At 37.3% G+C, this 22,296-nt stretch overlaps 1 protein-coding gene across 2 annotated transcripts in view; it reads right to left on the bottom strand.

Moving 5' to 3' along the window:
• Positions 1 to 3,492: 3,492 nt before the first annotated feature.
• Positions 3,493 to 22,296, bottom strand: part of LOC144977192 (solute carrier family 52, riboflavin transporter, member 3-B-like) — an 83,518-nt gene continuing 64,714 nt past the window's right edge. For both annotated transcript variants that reach the window (XM_078922130.1, XM_078922131.1), the window contains exons 2-4: positions 13,316 to 13,916; positions 8,589 to 10,004; positions 3,493 to 4,062 (exon numbers count right to left, since the gene is read on the bottom strand). In XM_078922130.1, the coding sequence (XP_078778256.1) occupies positions 3,865 to 4,062; positions 8,589 to 10,004; positions 13,316 to 13,498 (1,797 nt within the window). In that variant the 5' untranslated portion in view covers positions 13,499 to 13,916 and the 3' untranslated portion in view covers positions 3,493 to 3,864. The remainder of the gene's footprint in view (positions 4,063 to 8,588; positions 10,005 to 13,315; positions 13,917 to 22,296) is intronic.

The raw sequence follows: 22,296 nt of genomic DNA on the forward strand, positions 1-22,296 counted from the left end.
CAGAGTCTCCCTTGCCTCCGTAACACTGTCCCAGGTCTCCCGTAACATGCTTCTCAACTTGAAACGTAAATATTGTGTTTGATTATGAATATTAAAATAAATAGGTTCATTTTTACATTGTTATTAAGCTATAGTAACATAATTAGACTTTATTTGGTTTGAAAAGGTATAGGACTTTGGTTGATGCTTTTAATTCTGTCAGCTTAAACACAGAGAAACGAAATGGTAGAGGAAATCATTGTATAATTCAAAGTGGTATAGTAATGTGAATCAATTCTATAAAAAAAACAAGGTACACTAATTTGGTAAATATAGTAAATGTCCCAAGTCTCCCATTCCTCAGTATACAGCAAAGATACCATAGATTTGATTTTTAAAACGTCATTTATGATTACCTTAAAATCTTAGGTAGAAATCTAAAACTTGAAATTCATGAAAATGAGTGAAAAGAATGTAAACTTCTAAAAAAAAAGCCAACTTTGGCTGATGCGAAGTAAAACATACCAGTGTTTCTGCATCAGATGTTTGAGTACGTGTTTGGATACCTTACTCGCTTTAATGACAATAACATTAATTCCAGGTTCAAAATTTTGGTGTATATCACCAAAACCCATATATTCATCATTCGAGGAAACCTGGATAGTGTGGCCTAACTTAATCAAGCCCTGGCGGCACACGCCCGTCCTATTCTGCCTCAACTTGACAATATCTTTATATTTCAATAGGATCATGCTTGATCTCATAGAGCTGCCATCTTACATCCGTTTCTCGAAGCTAAAAACAATGTTATGCTGCACGATCCCAATACCATAGTAAAATATCATATAAAAATATCGGACTTAGAAATGGACCAATGGATCCTGAGATGCACTGGAATTATTGGTTACAAAGTTTTGTTAGCATAATATGTGTCACACAATGCTGGATTGAAAATAAGTATCATCATCTATAATCACTTAATCGTAGATCTATACATATTTCAGTTCGACAAGTTCTTTGTCAATAGAATTTCATTTACGTTGTTTGCAATTTTCGTTTGAAATTTCAAATTGTTCCATGTTTTTAGAGTACAACAAATAAATGAATTTTGTCGAATTGAAGTAGAATGTTTTGAAATGGATATTTTAAATTTATCACCACGTGTGAATGCTATAAGAGAGTAGTTAAAAATTCACTGTAGTCCATATTATCATGACCATGAACCGATTTTAACAATTGAATTAAGCCACCTCTTTGTCTTCTGTATTGTAACGATGGAAGACATTTAACCTTTCTTCATAAGACATGTTTTCAAGAGCTGGCACCAACTTTGTGGCTCGTCTCTGGACATTTTCATCAAGACCTAACTGTCTTACAAACAAAGGACGCCAAATAACATTCCCATATTCCAAAAGATAAGTACACCGATCGAGTACCTTTTGTACCTTTTGGGCCGTCTGGTTAAAAGGAGAGGTCTACAAACAGTGAATCAATTAGAATGAGTGATACTAAGATGGCAGAAGCTATGGACTGTAAAAGTAATAAATAGTAATAAATAGTTTTGGGCTCAAACCCCTTCCTCAGCCAACAACAAAAACAATAAAAGCATAAACTTATTCAAAAAAATAACCCAGATCGACGACTAAATATTTCGTACGTCCTCACCGTTAAAGACAGGATGTACGAAATATTTAGTCGTCAAACTTTCTTTTAGAAATGTATTTATGCTTTTATTGTTTTGTTTTTTGTTGTCGGGAAGGGTTTTGAGCCTAAACCGTCCCGTATTTGGTTTTATTATTAATTTTTTAAAATGCTGTCATAATCATTTTTGTTTGTTTATTTCATCAGTTAGAACAAGCATTCTTGGTCGAAGAGTGGAACAATATGGACCATAAAATTCATTACCATGCCCAGACACCCAACTAGAGGAAATTATATGGTGTCTCTTCGTGAAGCTCCACATCTCTCATATATATATATATATATATATATATATATATATATATATATATATATATATATATATATATATATATATATATATATTGAATCGTGTTTGATACAAATATGGTACGAAAAGTGCTCGACATGTAGTAATGGAGCGAATTATTATTTTGTAAAACCAACTCAGTCCTGACGATGGCTAATTAGGCCTGAAACCTTAATGTAGACTGTCTCAAACATTGTGGTAAATATTAAAATAATATATATATATATATATATATATATATATATATATATATATATATATATATATATATATATATATCAGTAATTTTCTAACGTATCATTCTTTCATATAAATCTGTCAATGATGTCACCGCCATATACAGCAATTTGATTTGACCACTGATCAGTTTCATGCCATATACGGTAAACTCAAACACGTTTTTTAAAAATATTCTGTCTACCACAGACTGAGCAGTTTAATTGAAACAAAAACTATTTGGCAGCCCTGTACAGATTTTGACAAGCAATAATAGCAGCTTTGATGCAAGCCAATGTCTTATTCAGATGGGATTAACTTTCACTCTTTTGTAAGAGTCAAAAAGAGATTAGCCGTGATGAGATACAGTACGTTCTCACCAAACTCGTTGGTCACAATGTAAAGTTGTCAATCCCAAAACCAGGAAATCGGTCATTACAACTGCCATTGTCTACCTGTTGTCTGAGGCCCCCTCGCCTCCTATCTAATGGTCACAGATGACCTCACAAACCCATACTGCAATGCATCGTCCTATTTTGTGTCTAATAGAGGGGTGACACCCAACTGAAGCATTAAACCACACCCACTCTCGATTCTTCAACCTGTCATGATGAAATTTAATCATGAGATGTTGTTTGATTGACTTCTTAAATTTGACACTTTTTGAGGTCGAAAATGTGTTGCAATTAACCAAAGTTTGATGTAATTAACCAGTGACTTTACATAAAATTAATTGCGTTTATTGGGAAATGTTGCAATTAACCGAATTGCGATTATCCGGAGTGGGCTGTATTTCAAACCTTTTAAGATACCGAACGCATGGTCTTGCACTGGGCAGCGTGCCTCATGGCAGGGTTTCCTACCCGAAAGATACCGAGTTCGACTTGAGCAACCCGCCGTGGCATTGAGCAAGTCATCTCACCCTCGCTCACTTGGCGGCGCTGCATGGTTCAGCATTGTTCAGCGGTATGGTTTTTGCTTCGTACCCAAAAGATATCGAGTTTGACCTAGACTAACCACCGTGTTGTATGGCCTTGAGCTAGTCAACTCTCCCTAGTTCACTTTGCGGCGCTTCACGGCGGCTGACGCCTGGGTTCTTCCATTGGAATATAACGAAACAACAAATTTCTAAGGGGACATATTTATTTATTTATTTATTTATTCAGTTATTTGCCCTCCATATTCGACCACCCCGACTGGACAAAAGGTACTTATTCTTACATCTGCTCTGATTATATATATCACTTTAATTTTTCTGTTCGTTGACTGAAGAGAGGTTTTGAGTGCGAAACATTATGTAGCAAGTATTTTATTCTTTTGTAAGCTGTTTTATATAATTCTGTTCTTTACTTTTTTTTACAGTCCATACCTTCTAGCAGCTTAGTATTCAGTTTGATGCAAATTGTGGCAAAGAGATTGACAGTGAAAGTGTGTGCAGCAACGGAATGCAACTCTCACAGTTTAATATAATATATAATATAAATCTTTCCCTGTTTAAAAGAAAAAAACAACTTTGCTGATTATAATTTATGGAAACGTTGTTCAAACAATATGCAATTTGTAAGCAATCATCAACAAATTTATGAGAATGTTTTATATGAATAATCTCAATCATAGTTCTCCACAATTCTGAACATCCTTTATTTTCTCAGTGATTTGCCAAACAGCTCTCATTACATCTACCTACAAGGGTTGGCCCACTGGAAAAGATGGTGATAGTTGATAATGAAGAAGATGGCGAGCGCCCCAACCAATGCGCCCACCTGTGTAAAGGCCCCTACCCAGAGTAATGCCCGGCGACCTTCTTTCCGGAATTCTAGGCCAATGCAAACTTTGGTGTAGGTTAGGAAGAAGATGACAATCACCCACGTCAGTATCTGGGGAGAGAGAGTTTAGAAAGTTGAGTTATATGAGTTGGTGCAACTCGCTTAACAAGCAGTTGTGTCATTCTACAACGCTAAATTGGATTTTGTGCGGTTAATAAGAGAGAGAGAGAGAGAGAGAGAGAGAGAGAGAGAGAGAGAGAGAGAGAGAGAGAGAGAGAGAGAGAGAGAGAGAGAGAGAGAGAGAGAGAGAGAGAGAGAGAAAATAAGTAGGAGTGAAATATCTGTTCAATGTTACAGTTATCGTTTAACGTTATAACAAGTGTAACTAAATGACAAATTGCCATATTTATGGACAATAAAGATCTATTATTATTATTATTATTATTATTATTATTATTATTATTATTATTATTATTATTATTATTTATTATTATTATTATGATTATTATTATTATTATTATTATTATTATTATTATTATTATTATTATTATTATTATTATTATTATTATTATTATTATTATTATTATTATTATAGATTGGAATCTCTTTCATAAAATATCTTTATAAAAACTATGGTCTAAATTACACAAAAATTGGCATCGGGATTTGCCATCTGTTCTTATGAAATAAATAAGTAAAGTGATAAAGTCATTATCCATTTTTGAGAATGATTGCGCTTTAGACCTTAAAGCAAATAGTCGTAATATTCCAATGCACAAACAAACGCTGTCCGTAATTCCCAAAATTATCTTGCAGATTAATAATAATAATAATAATAATAATAATAATAATAATAATAGATCTTTATTATCCATAAATATGGCAATTTGTCATTTAGTTACACTTGTCATAACGTTATATGATAACTATAACATTGAACAGACACCTCACTCCTACCCATTCTCTCTCTCTCTCTCTCTCTCTCTCTCTCTCTCTCTCTCTCCCTCTCTCTCTTCCTCTCTTTCTTTAACGCATGCGACATACACAACATTAACATATTCATTTCATTTTCAATTCGTTACATTCTTGGCAATTCAACACCAAATATTATCATCATTATCAATTGGTCACTTCATCTAGCCTAACATTAAACAAATTAATCAGTCAATCAGTCAACGCATCAATCCTTGGTTTTGCTGTACCATATGAAATATTCAACATTTTTATTGCTGATAGAATGAACGTTGATTTATACTTGTTAGTTCCACATTTAATCTGACAAAACTTCTCCCAGATGGCAAAAGACCAAATTCATGGTATAAAATTTTTTATTGTTGGTAATTGAGAATGCTTTCCTTTCTATTGCTTTTCCATGAATTCTTTCTACTTCATCAACAGGATGGTTTATTATTTTTGATGCCTCTTTGTAATTCTAAATCATCATACAACGCTTTATATAATATTAAGCGAAGGATAGGTCTTCAATCAACAAATCGCGAAATAAGATGAAATAAGTGGTGCACTTTTGTGTCGGAAGTAAACAAGGCCGCCGCCATTTCGATTTCCTTGAGACAAAAACATTGATACGAACGATTTTTCCGAGGATTTGAAGCAGAACTCTAAACTTTAAAGTTTGAAGTACATACCATTCATTAATACGAACAATCATACAACGTTTAATACGTAAATGAGTGAAATGTTGTCATGAAACAAAAAATATCAAAAGAATTCATCACATAGGTGTAACTGTGCGTCGCTATTCAGCGCCGCCATTTTGAAAAAAAAAAAAAAAAAAAAAAAAAAAAAAAAAAAAAAAAAAAAAAATTACGTCAATGGGTTGGAGTGGACCGTAATTCCCCCTCCCGATTAATAACCCTGTGGACAATGAACTGGAACGCAGGTCATCATGAGCCTCTGTGTCCGTGTAAAAAAAAAAAAAATCGTGTCTAATCCCTCAGGAACGCACACAGGAGTTATGAATTATTCTCCTTATTATAAGTGAAAATTCATAATTCACATCATACAGTGGTGGATGGTTATTGAAGTGGTCATCAAGATTGTTTCTTTATAATTGTTGACAGATTTTGAATTCATCACTAATTCTAGTAGCTTCAATATTATATCAATTATTTTCTCTTAGGGTAAATATTTTTGGCGACGTCTGGGCTTGAACGGTTTGAATACAATAGACTTCAATTTACTATCATTTTAACGAGTCCACCATCAGGTCAACCAAAGATTCTCTCCTTCCGTCTGCATCGGATTAAGTTAAGTCCACTACTTTGACGGACCACATTTTAAAATTCATAAACAAATTAACCTTCCCATTCGTCTCTCTCTCTCTCTCTCTCTCTCTCTCTCTCTCTCTCTCTCTCTCTCTCTCTCTCTCTCTCTCTCTCTCTCTAATTGTTCCATTTTTCCGAAACGATTTTAGCGGGCGAGATAGCACAATAATGTCAGCGTCAAGCACTAACCAATATATAGCAGAGTATGGAATTAATCACGGTGAAAAAGAAGAACAGATGGACCGAATACTGCAACGGGCTGTATAACATCGAATTGAGCCCAGGCCCAGCAGTCTTGACAGAGAACAGAAACACACAAAACCCAGATATACCAAGAATAATGAAAAATTAGGTTGAGGCAGCAATCCAGAATTTAAGCTAAAAAAAAAAAAAAAAGAAACCCTCGAATAGATAACCTTCCGGCAAAACTTTTTTAAAATGGTGGAGAGGAGACAGTGGTGGCAATGCCAATTCTATATACCAAAAGATAATGAACGAGGCAAGGTGGCCAAAAGAATGGACACAATCCTTGATTATCCCTCTCCCAGAAAAAAAAAAAGATTTTAAAAAATGCAGTAACTATGGGACCATAAGTCTCATTAGCCACCCAAGTATATCCACAGGGATTATGCTAAACAGAATGTAACTATAAAAAATAACCCAAAAAAAAAAAAAAACGAAGATAACCTGTCAGAAGAGTAAGCTGGTTATAGAGCTGGAAGGAGCCCTTTACAACAAGTCTTTAATAACAGAATTCTGACAGAAAAATTCCTTCAACACCAAAAGGACTTATTTCACAATTTCAAAAACTTCCGAAAAGCATTTGACCGGGTATGGCATGCCGGTTTCTGGGATACGCTACGCTTTTATGGTTTCGAAGAGGGTCTAATCCAAATAATGGAAGCACTCTATAGTACTGCGTCAAGTGCAGTTCTTAACAACAACGAGCTTAGTGAGTTCTTCCGGACACATATGGGCGTCAGACAAGGCTGCATACTCACCTCAGTGCTCTGCAACGTGTTCCTAGAAAAAAATATGAGCGAGGCTCTCAAAAATCATCGAACCTCTGTATGAATTGGCAGAGGAAAATTGTGTAATTTGCGTTTTGCTGACGACGTAGACCACATGGCTGAAAGCGAACAAGAACTACATGATATATCTGACTCACTTGCACATAAATCAATGAAAAACAGCATGGGAATGAGTCAGAAAAGCCTCAGATACTGGTAAATAGCAGAAATGATGGACATGCAGAAATTTCAATCAACAATGAAAAACTCGAGGAAGTGTCAACATTTAAATACTTGGGTGCTCTGCTATCCAGGGTACCAGTACAACTGAGATTCAGGCAATAATAGGAATGTCAACAGCAACACGAACGAGACTGACAAAAATATGGAAAAGCCCAATCAGTTTCGAAATAAACTGTACAACTGGTACTTTCCATTTTACTATACGGCTGCCGTATGGGGTGCCGTTTACAGAACAAAACCATTAATGACGTGCTGGAAGAAGTGCAAGATCGTGCAGGAAGACAGGAACCCCTCATCACCACAGTGAGAAGAAGGAAACTGTCATGGTTTGGTCACAATGTGACGCATGAAGGTTTGTGCAGAACGGTGATGGAAGGTCCACTGGAAGGAAGAAGAAGAAGAGGAAGACAAAGGAAAGTTTGGATGGACAATTTCAAGGAATGGAAAGGACTGAAGATGGAGGAACTCTTGGAGAAGGCCAACAGTAGAAAAGAATGGTGAAAAGTGGTGAGATCTAAATTCCGTGTACCCCCCCCCCCCCCGACTATCAAAATGAAAAAGAAGAAGAAGAAAAAGAAGAAGAAGAAGAAGAAGAAGACTAAGAAGAAGAAGGAGGAAAAAAGGAGGAGGAGGAGGAGGAGGAGGAGGAGGAGGAGGAGGAGGAGGAGGAGGAGGAAGATGAGGAGAAGGAGTAGGAGGATGTGGAGGAGGAAGAGGAGGAGGAGGAGGAAGATGAGGAGAAGGAGGAGGAGGATGTGGAGGAGGAAGAGGAGGAGGAGGAGGAGAGCGATAAACAGCAGAGAAGTTCGATGTACTTTTTGAACAATGGCTCTTAACTATGTTGTGTCTAGCATGAATCCGAAGAGACACCATCGCAAAAAAGTATCAAATCCCAAAATACAATTTTCTTTTAACAATTAATTTGATTGGGATATCTAAAATAGCATCCCGCCCGTTATTAAGCACCGATCTCGCTAGTCGCAAATGACGATATAAAAAAAATAAAGATTAGAAATAAAAGTTATGACGGTAAAACGCGGTTTCATTGTAGTTTATGTTGTTTTTTTTAAACGGAAAACAATTGACAAGATCATCTTACCACCAATAACGCACCACCATTGTGGTCCACAAGGGGCGGGGAAGGACTTGTTGCTGCAGTCAGAAGAAGGTACCCGGAAAGGACAGAGCCCAAGAACGTCATGAAGACGGTGGTCTTCGTAGAACTCATCTGAAGGAAGAGAGCGGCAAAGCAGGCGACTGGGTTTGATATGCTAGCGAGAGTAACGGAGAGGTGGTAAGGCCTGATGCCGTAGGGAAGACATGAATAAGTCTGAATAGACGGCAAGACTCCGCAAACTAAAGCATTGATCCAAGCAGTCAGAATTAGATACAGAGCATATTTTCCTTTGGAAATATTTTTCATTTCTTGTTTTGGGTCGTCCAATTCTGTGGAGTCTCCTGAAGATGATCCCCCAATTGACAGGTTAGTTGAAGTTGACGAATTTTGGGCCGCTAAGAGTCCTCGGGCAGATTTGGTACTGTTAAATTTACCGTTACAACATTGGCCATTTCTTCTGTTTTTGTTTGAATTGTATATCGGTCCTCTCTGTTGTGTGACTTCATTACCGCCATCCGATGAAGTCATATTTTTCGAGCAGGGAACACCGGATATGCTATTAATTATTTCGACTTCAGCGTAGGCAACATAATTGCTCGTCATTGGTGATGACACAGATGGCACTAAATCAGGATTGGCAGCATCCTCATCATTGTTCCAAGAAATGGTCTCCGCTTCTTCGATCTGATAAAAATTGACGATGACGTACTCTTTCTTGCAGTATGCCCAGTTGTGGAGTAGGGTAAAGGATATAAGGCTTAAAGTCATAAGCCCCATGAGAAACAGGAAAAACGTTTGAACTGTAAACTTTGGTGATTGGTAGACGGGAAAGTTTTGAACCACTGCCACTGCTGCAGATGCTGATGTTGAATGTGTGATATAACTTGGAGTTGTTCCATTGATAGAGGACAAAGATATGTTGAGATCAATTGCTCTAAAACGAGAAACTACCGAACCTTCATTCATGATGTCATACCTATTGTTTACTTCGTTACTTGTCGCGTTTGTGAAAGTAGAAGTCATATTTCCTGTCCAAGACGCTTGCACACACTTCATGCTACCAGCACCTTGTCCTAGCGAGACTAGACTTGGAATGAGACCACTGAATCCCTCACCAATGAAGTAAGCCACCATGTACTGGGGTTTAAAAATTGACATGAATGGGAGAAAGGCAACGGATGATGTGCAGTCCACCAGAGCAAGGAAGAATTGTAAGACAAAAAGAGCTATGCTGTGCTCGGTGCCAGCAATGCTTGAAGTCTTGTCCCAGAATAAAGCCAGGAGAAGACACGACACAACACCAACAGAAATGATGACGTAGATCACAGGAACTTCGATCCTCCGATGTGGCCAGATTGAGCTAATGATTGTGTAGAGCAGAGGGGCAACGTTGGCAACCTTTAGGAAAAAAAAAGTAGAGTGGAAATGAAAAATAAGCCACTAGTCCAGTAACGGTCCGGTACATGAAAAGGGTTAAATTATACAAACACACATCAATAAACTGAAAAGAATTTAAGATACTGTATTGTCATTTTTCTCTCTTCGCTATTATTATGTAACTTTCGATGAATCCATATTTGTGTTATCCCTATAACAATCCTTACTTAAACCGGAAAAATTACTTCTCTTCACCGTTTACATTTTCTCTTTTCAAAATGTGGCTTGCATGTTCTTGACTGAGAAGGTGGGATAATTATTCAGTTATTCAAATATTGTGTGTTCAGCGTTAACTGTTCGCAAGTGAGTAATTTCTAAATTGTAATTACTGTTTGTGATCTAATTGATATCATGTTCTGCAATAACTACTATTACTGATAAAAACATGCTCGACGTTCGGAGAAGTGCATCAACAATGGATTGGATAATTATAAAGTAATCTCCACCTTAACACACTGAAACAGGTTGTTACACACATGTGTATCATTAATGTGAGTCACCATTCACCATGGACTATACCAGTATCCTACTTGTGTTTTGTTTTTTTCTTGACTTCCCCAAAGTAAAAACTGTTACATTGTTTATTAAAAGCCTCTACATGTTTGTTACACAAACCTCACAATAGCGGTGAATTCCACGCCAGAATATTGATTACGATAACAATATTTTAATCCTAATTTCATGGTTTTCATGTCATAATCCTCTTTTCATGGTTTTCATGTAAAAATCCTAATTTCATGGTTTTTATGTAATGAAGCATATTGTTGCTTATATTATTCTGACATTTAAAATGTGATTCATTTCGGAAAATTAGTTGTTGTTGTTGTTTTTTTTTCTTAAGTCATATAATTTTAATACGTGCTGACTCAAGCTCTCTAGTACTTTCAAGGAAAAAGATTTCCAAAGAGGAACTTAGCAAAACATCTGGTAATAATATATATATAATATATATATATATATATATATATATATATATATATATATATATATATATATATATATATATATATATATATAACCAGATGTTTTGCTAAGTTCCTCTTTGGAAATCTTTTTCCTTGAAAGTACTAGAGAGCTTGAGTCAGCACGTATTAAAATTATATGACTTAAGAAAAAAAAACAACAACAACAACTATATATATATATATATATTTCGTTCCGTTTCATATTTGAATTTTCTTTTGCCATGAGAATCAAATCACGTAATATTGACTGTCGACTACAATGATGTCAATGGTCGACTGTCTATATTTAGGCCAATGAACGTTTCACTACAACTCGAACAAATTGAAACAGAAAACAAAACAAACAAAAAAAAAATACAAAAGATACAAAATACAAACAAACCTACAGAAAGTGTGTTCTGATGAATCACATTTTTTCAGTCATTTACAATTTACAATGCCAACAGAATAACTTTTGTTTCCGTTATACTTTCTAATCGTTTTTTGTTGTTGTTGTTTTTTTTTTTAATTGTTTTTTTTTTTTGTATTGTTTTTGTTGTTGTTGGTCTTTGAACCAAACCGTTCGAATTCGAGTCTTCGTTCACTCCCAACTAGCGAGCCCGCTTTTTTATTATTATTTTTTTTTTTACTCACAAAAATGTGTACTTTCGACGAGCTTCACTTATCTTACGTGTTTTTTTTTTTAAAGCCAGTGTCAATAGCAACATGACACATTTTGCCTCTGTCATTCGTAACTAACTGACGTATTTTCCTTCTGAATAGAGGCTCTCGCAATCTAAAAACAGCTGCTATCTTGTCGGCGCTGTGATGTATCCTAGTAACTAGTCTCAGACTAAACTTGAAGTCCGGCCTCAACAAATGACAAAAACTTGCCGAAACTGAGTCCGAAAGTGCCGTGATTTTAGTCTGTACTTGCTTGGTCAGCTCACATGAAATCCGATTTTTTCAACGGGCCCTGGAGTGAGGCAAGGTCTGTGGCAAGGACAATAGAAGATGGAATGCGCTGTTGAGGCCCTATGCGTCACCAGGAGCCAAGAGGCATACGTCAAATTCAAATAAGTCACTTCCAGCGAGCATTTTCCATTCCAGTTCCAGTGAAAGTTGTAATCTTTCACACTTTATGCAGAAAATCATTCAATGATGATGGAAACCGGCATCATTATGACAGCGATCCCTTCATGTGTCTTTAAAGTCCCTATCCTTAGCCCGTAATCTATCTTTACCGAAATTGATTACACCGGGTCTCTTGAATTTCGTTTTAATCGGATTAATACTAAACACATTGGTCATGAAAATGATCCCCTCAGAGGTAGAACTCTCGCTTTACTGGCAAAGGGCTAAGTTTGGGCGTCTCGGGTACAGTCCAACATAAAGGTTCTGCCCTGCCCCCTTCTCCCGTCCCCTTGTCTATCAGCAGTGATTAGGTAGCTGTGTCTGATAAATCAGGCGGAAATTACTGTGAGGTAGAATAGCGTCTTACCAAAAAGATAGCAAGCAATTGCTTTCTTATCAACGCTACAAAAACTGAAATAAACTCTCCCAGTGGGACTAATGGATTTGAAAGATTACTACTCTAAGTAATATTTATGAATTATATTCTACTCTCTCTCTCTCTCTCTCTCTCTCTCTCTCTCTCTCTCTCACCCACACACACACACACACGCACACAAACACACCAAATGGGCGAAATGAGGGTGTATGATGGTTTAGTCACCCAGTCTTGGTACCCTTGGATTGGAAGGTTACAGTTCGAACCCCAGTGCAGGCGATGACAGTTTTTTTGTAACGTCAGGACTTATGAATTCATTTCAAAATCGGATATACGAAGTAAATGTGAAAATGATGAATAACTAAAACATTAACTCTATCTAAACACATATACACAGGCACAAACACACAGACTCACAGGCACACACAAACATCAGTGTTGATGGTGCCAAAAACTGAAAAGGGAGGAAAATTTTGAATGATTGCCTTTAAGCCCCATTATTTTTACAGCATTCACCCCCCCCCCCCCCCCCCTACACACACACACACAGTTTTAGAGCATTGAGATGATAAACTATCATTGATACTCTAGCTAACTTCTAGAGAGTGGGAAACTGCACCTAGTTGTTCCACCACACATCAAATCTCTCACTGCCAGTACATGTGATTGAGGGAAAAATTACTTTAAAAAAAAGAGGAAATTCCTCCTCTGACTCAAAAATCGCGGATTTCGGCGGATCCGAGGAAAACCATCAGCATTGAAACATACAAGCACACCCGTACACCCATATACCCATACATGATTCTCATGATTCTTACCTGTATAATGACAGCCATATAAGAAGGTAGATCCCATCCCTCAGGGAGATGTTGCACCAAGATGGGTAACTCAACCCACAATCCATTGATGTCCACCCAAGAGGCCACCCCAAAGAGGATCACAAGCAGGTAGACCAGTAGGCTGGTATTAGCAAAGCAACATCGACACAGCTTCTGGCTCATTGTGCAGGGCTGAGGAAGCCTTGGCCAATCCGTAGTAGTAAATCAAAAACGTTTATGTTTGGAAGCGTCGGATGATTCGCTCTCTAGAAGACAATTCTTGAGGATCGTTGAAGGCAATATTATAATGCTTGTCTCAAGTCTTATTCCCGTTTGAAAATGAAATATCACATTGCATTACATAAAGCGGCTTGTGTCATAGCAGTTTGATATTTATATATGTTCTTGTTTATTCAAAAGCCGTTGAAGCACTTATTGAGGTCTTGTCTCCAACTTGAAGTGCTAAGTAAGTAGTCCCAAATTTGTCTTTCTCACTTTGGCCATCTACAAGATGTTATAGTTTTGTTGTTTTTGTTTTGCTTGTTTTGTTTTTTTTTTTTTTGTTTTTTTTTTGTTTTGCTGAATTTTTCTCCTGTGAAATCTGAAATAATAAAAGTTCAGAACAAACTCAAAGTCATAATACGTATACTCGGAAGTGTTTTTTTTTCTTCTTTTTATTTCTATTTTCTTAATGAGAGTTTAACAGTATCATGGAGACTATTGGCTCATGAAGCAATGCCCATAACAAATAAGGGAGCAGGCACAGGCTTGACATAAAAATATTAAAAGGTGTGAATTAACCAGTGACAAAGAAAGCAGAAAAAAATACAAGAAAAAAACACCCCCCCCCCCCCCCCCCCCCCCCCCCCCCAAAAAAAAAAAAATTTTTTTTAAAAATTTAAAAAACCTAGCCTGATTCGACTGGGGATCCAACCTCAGGTCCTCTGAACAGGAAGTCTGAAATTCGATTACCTGCCAAGAAAATCTGATATATTTTTTTTCCTTTCTCCCATGTCTGGTACAATTTCATACGCCCCTTTTCAGATTTTTACCAATGACTGCCGTTGTAACGGTAGTAGCGTATGGCTACATCTCCAGCCAGTATTTAAATTCGTCACCGCAGTTGAGGACAGCCTCAAAACCTCCCGCCAATCTCGTTACAGGGCAGTAATAGGATTATGTAGTCAGTGACAGTGAGGACAGCCGGCTGACTCCCTCAGACCTCATCGATGCTTGTTTGCAGCAGTCCTGTCGTAGTTTCAGTACTCGATTTGAGGCGACTCACTGTTTTCGATTGCCATTCCTGAAGCCTGGCATAAGTACTGTTGGGTCTTTGGGCATGGTATTTGTCGAATATTCCCATCCAGGCTTCCCCAATATCGATTTTTTAAAGTTCTGAATGGTAGAAGGGCTTTCTGGATTTGAATCGTGATGTTCTGGGTGCTTCATTTGTGATAGTTTTTAAAGGGGTAATTAGGGTCTTTCAGTTTGTGGGATAATAATTGGGTTGCTTCTTCTCGTCTGAGTTCTGATGGTTCGGTTGCGCTTATAGTTGGGAGCCAAGGGGTTGGTATTGATTTGAGGCATCCTGTTATTATGCGCATGGATTCTCGGAGTTTGATGTCGAGAATTTTCGTGTGGGGGATTCTTGTCCAAACAGGGGCACAGTATTCTCCGACGCTATAGCAGAGTACTAATGCTGACGTTCTTAGGACCTGTTGTGTTGCTACCCAGATGGTCCCGGCTAATTTTCTAAGCAGACTGTTTCTTTTCGAAATTTTGTTTGTGTTCCTTCACTATGCTTTTTTTATAGTTAAGCTGTCTGTCGAGGATATTTTGGATTTCTGTCTGCTGGCAGGATATTTTCATCGACTAAAATGTTAGGGGTTTTGGTGGCATGTCTGTTGTTCAAAATGAAATGTAGTGGACACAGATTGTGTGGTGTCCATCTTCAAATACCATTGGTCGAAATATTCCTTTAGCTTTGATGTTTCCTCACTAAGTGTCTTTTCTATTTCTATTTCTTCCCAGTCTTTTGATTGATGGCCAATACCCAGTCGTCTGCATAGTCAAGTTGAAGTGATTGGCTGGCAGGCATGTCATTGATGTAGATGCTGAACAGTGAAGGTGCAATGACTGATCCTTGTGGTCCACCGTTCTTTATCTTTCTTGTTTTGCGTTTTCCCCCTCCTAGAATAACATGGAATTTTCTAGGTCCGATCATGCTTGAGAGGAGATTGATAATTTTCTTGCACGGTATTATTCTGGCCAATGTCAACATTAATCCTCCAGCCCAGACTGTATCGTAGGCCGCAGAGAGGTCAGTTAGGACGGCACCAGTCTTCAGTTTATTTTCAAATCCCGATTCTATAAATGCCAAAACTTGTTCAATTGTTCCTCTTTGTGGTCTAAAACCTGCCTGCTGCACTGGTATCCATTTGTCTAAATAAGGGATGAGTCTTGTCAGTAGGACTCTTTCTAGTAATTTGTACAGGCAGCATAGTAGTGATATTGGTCTGTAGCTGGTTGGTTCTGTCGCTGGTTTGCCTGGTTTCAGGACGGCAATGATCTTTGCAGGTTTCCATAGTTGTAGATATTTACCCTTGTTCATGATATCTGTAAAGGTGTTTGCCAATCAGTCGATTGCTTGGGTGAGCATATCTGGATAGATCCCATCTATACCCACAGCTTTCAAATGTTTCATTTTCTTCAGCACTTCTTTAATTTCATTTGGTGGCATTGAGAGGAATAGGCCTTGAGGAGATTGTGATTTTAATATGTGCTGGTATTATTTTCTAACGTTCTTCTCAAAGTTGAGGTTTGGCATGTGCTTTCCACTTTGTTTTATTTCTTTGGCTATTATGTCGACCCCTATTGATGGCGCTGTTCTTATTTGGGATGACTCAGGATTTAATTTTTTTTAATTGTTTGCCATGCAATGCGGCTCGAGTGACTCAGGTCAAATTTTTCTACCACGTCAATCTACCTTTCTTTTTGGCTTTCACGCAGAGACTGTGACAGCACCTCCGCTATATTTTCATCATGAGTGTCCTCATACTTCTTGATCAGTTCTTTACTACGATTTGTCCAGCAAGGGATATATTGTTTTCGGAAGTCCCTTGGTATCTGTTCTTGAACTCCCAAGAACAAGTTTCGTGAATCTGAATCCACTAATATTTTCGTATTTTGGCTCTATTCTTTGGCATGAATTGTCAATGGTTATAGAGAATGCATCCCAGTCAGTCTTTCGAAAATTCCATCTGCGTTTCGGTATTGAATGTATCATTGGGATCTGAATGCCTGTTGTTATCAAGACGGGGCAATGTTGGTATTTTGGAAAGTCCCCAAGGTCCCCTCTTGTTGCAGGTATTGGATTCCCATTTTTATTTTTTGAGACCAATGTCTGGGGTTAATTCTTTTTTCAATCTTGCTGATTTCAATGTACCTTTTTTATTCGAGTTGTATAGCAGCGTGATTTCTGATTGATTGGCCCGTTGTAATAAATATGTAAAGATTAAGACTGGGCGATTGTGTGTGTCTGGTTGAATGAGCATGCGTCTGCTTGTCTATGTTGTCCAAATCCTCAATAATTATCTTCCAATGATTGTTCCGTGTATTTTTTTAAAAATTGGTATTTGTATGTGTGTATGTTTGCGTCTGTGTGAGTGTGTGTGTGTGTGTGTGTGTGTGTGTGTGTCAGGAAGAGAGAGAGAGAGAGAGAGAGAGAGAGAGAAAGAGAGAGAGCCAGAGAGAAAAGAAGAGAAAGAGAGTCAGAACGAGAGAGAGGGAGAGGAGAGAGAGAGAGAGAGAGAGAGAGAGAGAGAGAGGGGCAGAATGGTTTCAGATTATGAGAAGATAGACGTGGATAGTGTATGTATGTCAGTTCGCTCTCTCTCTCTCTCTCTCTCTCTCTCTCTTCTTATATATATATATATATATATATATATATATATATATATATATATCTGTCTATCTATCTGTCCGTGTGTGTGTGCGTGTGTGTTTGTGTGCGAGTGTATGTGTGAGTCTCTCTCTCTCTCTCTCTCTCTCTCTCTCTCTCTCTCTCTCTCTCTCTCTCTCTTTTCTGTATGCATGTGGGTTCTTGTTTGTGGAAAAGAGAGAGGAGAGAGAGAGATAGATAGAGATAGAGAGATATATATAGAGAGAGAGAGAGTGAGAGAGAGAGGGAGAGGTTTGGCCTACGATGGTTTAAATCCGCCTAAATATTAGTTATATTCTTGGGGGAAAAAAAACACCCAAGGGTACAACTTGATGTACGTTCAGCCAAGGAGACAATGCTGACTTCTGCGATCATTGTCACCAACGACTGAACATACTTCAATGTGATACTAAGCGGCACGAAGATGTGGAGTGTAAAAAAATAAAAACCCCAACAAACAGAAGTGAATATAACAGCTTCAAAAGAAAAGATAATACAAATACATTATGTTTCAGGCTCAAAACCATTTCTCCAGCCAATAACAAAAACAATAAAAACATAAATAATTCACTGAAAACCACATAGACGTCAATGAATTATTTGGCACGTCTATCTGGTTATTAAGTGTTTGTTTTTGTTGTTGGCTGAAGAAGGATTTGGTATTTTGTTTCCTTTTGAAGTTGTTATATTCAATGACTACCGTCGATTAAAAGAAAAGAGACGCTAACAGCCACCATTAACTCAAAACACGGATCTAGGGCACCACACATTGAATTCATGTCACGTCTTTAAATTCAAGCCTACATTTAATTAACTCTTTAAAGGCGAGACCAAGTTTCTCATAGGGCATCATAACCCCCCCCCCCCCCCCCCCCCCATATGTCGTTGTTCTCTAAGTGAAAATGGTGTAATATGATTTCAAAAATCGAATCTAGTCTGTAAAGGTTTAATGACCTAAATTACATTATTGACCACACCTTGCATTATAATAATACTGAATATAAAGTATACACTAACACTATTGAAATGCATGATTTTTGCATAACCAGCAGGAGAAACAAACACCAGGTAACCACTCTACCTGATCATTGTTACAGGAAGGTAAAATAATATGGCGGTGGTAGTAGTAATAGTAGTAGTGGTAGTAGTAGTAGTAGTAGTAGTAGTAGTAGTAGTAGTAGTAGTAGTAGTAGTAGTAGTATAGTAGTAGTAGTAGTATAGTAGTAGTAGTAGTAGTAGTAGTAGTAGTAGTAGTAGTAGTAGTAGTAGTAGTAGTAGTAGTAGTAGTAGTAGTAGTAGTAGTAGTAGTAGTAGTAGTAGTAGTAGTAGTAGTGGTAGTAGTAGTAGTAGTAGTAGTAGTAGTAGTAGTAGTAGTAGTAGTAGTAGTAGTAGTAGTAGTAGTAGTAGTAGTAGTAGTAGTAGTAGTAGTAGTAGTAAGTAGTAGTAGTAGTGTAGTAGTAGTATAGTATGTAGTAGTAGTAGTAGTAGTAGTAGTAGTAGTAGTAGCAGCAGTAGTAGTAGTAGTATTACTACTACTACTACTACTACTACTACTACTACTATAGTAGTAGTAGTAGTAGTAGTAGTAGTAGTAGTAGTAGTAGTAGTAGTATAATATAATAGTAGTAGTAGTAGTAGTAGTAGTAGTAGTAGTGTGTGTAGTAGTAGTAGTAGTAAGTTAGTAGTAGTAGTAGTAGTAGTAGTAGTAGTAGTAGATAGTAATAGTAGTAGTAGTAGTAGTAATAGTAGTAGTAGTAGTAGTAGTAGTAGTAGTAGTAGTAGTAGTAGTAGTAGTAGTAGTAGTAGTAATACTACTACTACTACTGCTGCTACTACTACTACTACTATTTCAAGTTGAAATAACCAGTCTTAGAATGTCCATACATATTGCAAGATGCAAAAACCCACGCACAATCCATCCAAGTCCCATGCGAAGGACCACAACTCTCGTTCACAAACCGTCTAAGTCAACAACACATCAAACCGTTTAAGTCAGTGACACTTTGTCGACGAGCAAAACGTACAAGTCTGATAAATAATGAATGCACAATAAAGAACCAAAATTATGGTATCAATGATTGTATTAAGTCATAATTGGCTTGAATTAGCCTATTAAAATCTGAAATTGATATTTCATTTACTAATTAACGGTTTTATCGCTCTCCTGAAAAACTACCTCTTCTGGACATAGACGGTTTGCGCGCGACGCCATCGATATGTAAATGAAAACATAACAAATATCATTAAATATTATTGACATAACACTACAAGATACAACAACAACTACTACTACTACTACTACTACTACTACTACTACTACTACTACTACTACTACTACTACTACTACTACTACTACTACTACTACTACTACTACTACTACTACTACTAATACGATTGAGCTTTTATAGAGCGCAATATCCACTAAACGTGCTCAATGCGCTTTACAAATGGCGGTGGTAGCAGCAACAGTAGTGGTAGTAGTAGTAGTAATAGTAGTAGTAGTAGTAGTAGTAGTAGTAGTAGTAGTAGTAGTAGTAGTAGTAGTAGTAGTAGTAGTAGTAGTTGTTGTTGTAGTAGTAGTAGTAGTCCGATCATTACTACTACTACTACTACTACTACTACTACTACTACTACTACTACTACTACTACTACTACTACTATTACTACTACTACTACCACTACTGTTGCTGCTACCACCGCCATTTGTAAAGCGCATTGAGCACGTTTAGTGGATATTGCGCTCTATAAAAGCTCAATCGTATTAGTAGTAGTAGTAGTAGTAGTAGTAGTATAGTAGTAGTAGTAGTAGTAGTAGTAGTAGTAGTAGTAGTAGTAGTAGTAGTAGTAGTAGTAGTAGTAGTAGTAGTAGTAGTAGTTAGTAGTAGTAGTAGTTGTTGTTGTTGTTGTATCTTGTAGTGTTATGTCAATAATATTTAATGATATTTGTTATGTTTTCATTTACATATCGATGGCGTCGCGCGCAAACCGTCTATGTCCAGAAGAGGTAGTTTTTCAGGAGAGCGATAAAACCGTTAATTAGTAAATGAAATATCAATTTCAGATTTTAATAGGCTAATTCAAGCCAATTATGACTTAATACAATCATTGATACCATAATTTTGGTTCTTTTATTGTGCATTCATTATTTATCAGACTTGTACGTTTTGCACGTCGACAAAGTGTCACTGACTTAAACGGTTTGATGTGTTGTTGACTTAGACGGTTTGTGAACGAGAGTTGTGGTCCTTCGCATGGGACTTGGATGGATTGTGCGTGGGTTTTTGCATCTTGCAATATGTATGGACATTCTAAGACTGGTTATTTCAACTTGCAATACTTTCGTTTTTCGATTTATATCTTTAAAAAACTAAGTGACCAGTGGGGAATCAAGCAATTTTTTAGAATTGTGGAACCGAGCTCGGTGGTCAGTGAGTCTAGCTGTAAATGAAGTTCAAGCTTCCACAGACGTGCTGAATGAACAGATGGGTCACCATTTGTGTTTGTCTTTGCCGGGTGTTGAGTCCTCAATTAAGGCACGTTACACATATTACTCCATTCGACATAGGTGTAAATGAGTACCTGGCCATAAGGACAGCTCCGTCTTTGTCCGAATAATTGTAAGACTAACGTTGTGTCATTTCCATTGTGTTCTGTGTCTGTTTTCAACCGGGGGGAGTAAATCGTGAAGCGCTTAGGGTATTCGCGGATAATTGCTATATAAGTGGAGTGTTTTATTATCACTTTACGTATCCGATCTGCACAAACCCTACATCAATAGTCAGTCGACACAGTAGATTATAAAAGTACCGTCTAACACTAATAGGAAGCTTAAAGAATAGAAGAAAGTGCTTGAGGAAATTATTCTATTGGACGACGGAAAGTACATGACAGACGTTTTACAATGATCTTGTCCTTAGAAGCTGCGACCCCCCCCCCCCTCCCTCTTTTGAACACCCAAAAGAAAGGAATCAAGCCTGAGACCCCAGTTGAAGTATTTAGCATGGGAACATGTAGTGTCGGTCCTTGAATCACTTGATATAAAATTGCAAAATATCTTTAAATTCATTTCAGATCGATTTATTAAAGTGAATTGTGTAACAGATAATAACTCACAATTAAAATATTCATTTAAAAAATTATTTATTACTGGAAGGGAGTTGATCCCCACGCCCTAATTTGAGATTTACCCAATCGTCTGGGAAAATAATTAAAAATGAATTGACCCAAAAGGACACTATTTTAAGGCACAAATGTCTGTGACTTTTTCCCCATCTCCAGGGTTAATACTTTTAATCTCTTCTGTGCCAAATGTTTCAAAGTATTTGAAGAATTGGAATTTCAAGTACTTAACTAGATAGGTACGTGGTTTCCTTCTTGCTGACCTTATCAATTGCACGTAATCAAGAGGTGAATAGACGTGAGCATTCTTCAGTTGTCTTTCAACTGTTGCATGTACGCTATCCACCTCATCTGCGTGTAACCCCGCTCCAAGATTTTTTACACCAAAATCTTTTCATATTTGATGCTAAACGGTGTGGCTAACACACGGTTACAGTTTTGATAAGTGGGGTCATCAGAGATCACGGTCACTGTATCAAAATGATCTTTTTTATTCGTGAAACTCGTATAAACATGTCGCAAACTCATTAGCAGTGAATGTCCCCACTGTCTCATTCCAGAGATAGGAAAGACATTCACCAGTCCCTAAATTATAAATTGATTACTAATTATGCACCTGCAGTTTAGTTTAGTATACAGTACAGAAGCTTTCAGTGCAGAAACAAGTAGCACACGCTGTACACATCCTCTCATCCCAACTCATCCACTGCCACACCTCATTAAATATCTTGCTTCGGTCTTCGTCATTTATCTTCTTGCATTGGTGATACTGTGCTTTACACGAGCATCGACCCCCATTGAGACTGCCTATTTTCATTATTGAACAGATTTATTTGACTCATTGTCTAATCTTCTGCCAACATAAGCCTTGCCTTGCTCCGTTAAGCGTTTGTCCAAATATTTCTTCGAGATTGTTCTACTT

Source organism: Berghia stephanieae, chromosome 7, assembly GCF_034508935.2.
Source record: "Berghia stephanieae isolate SIO BIC M18660-M18661 chromosome 7, UCSD_Bste_1.3, whole genome shotgun sequence".
In the NCBI taxonomy this organism is placed as follows: domain Eukaryota; kingdom Metazoa; phylum Mollusca; class Gastropoda; order Nudibranchia; family Aeolidiidae; genus Berghia; species Berghia stephanieae.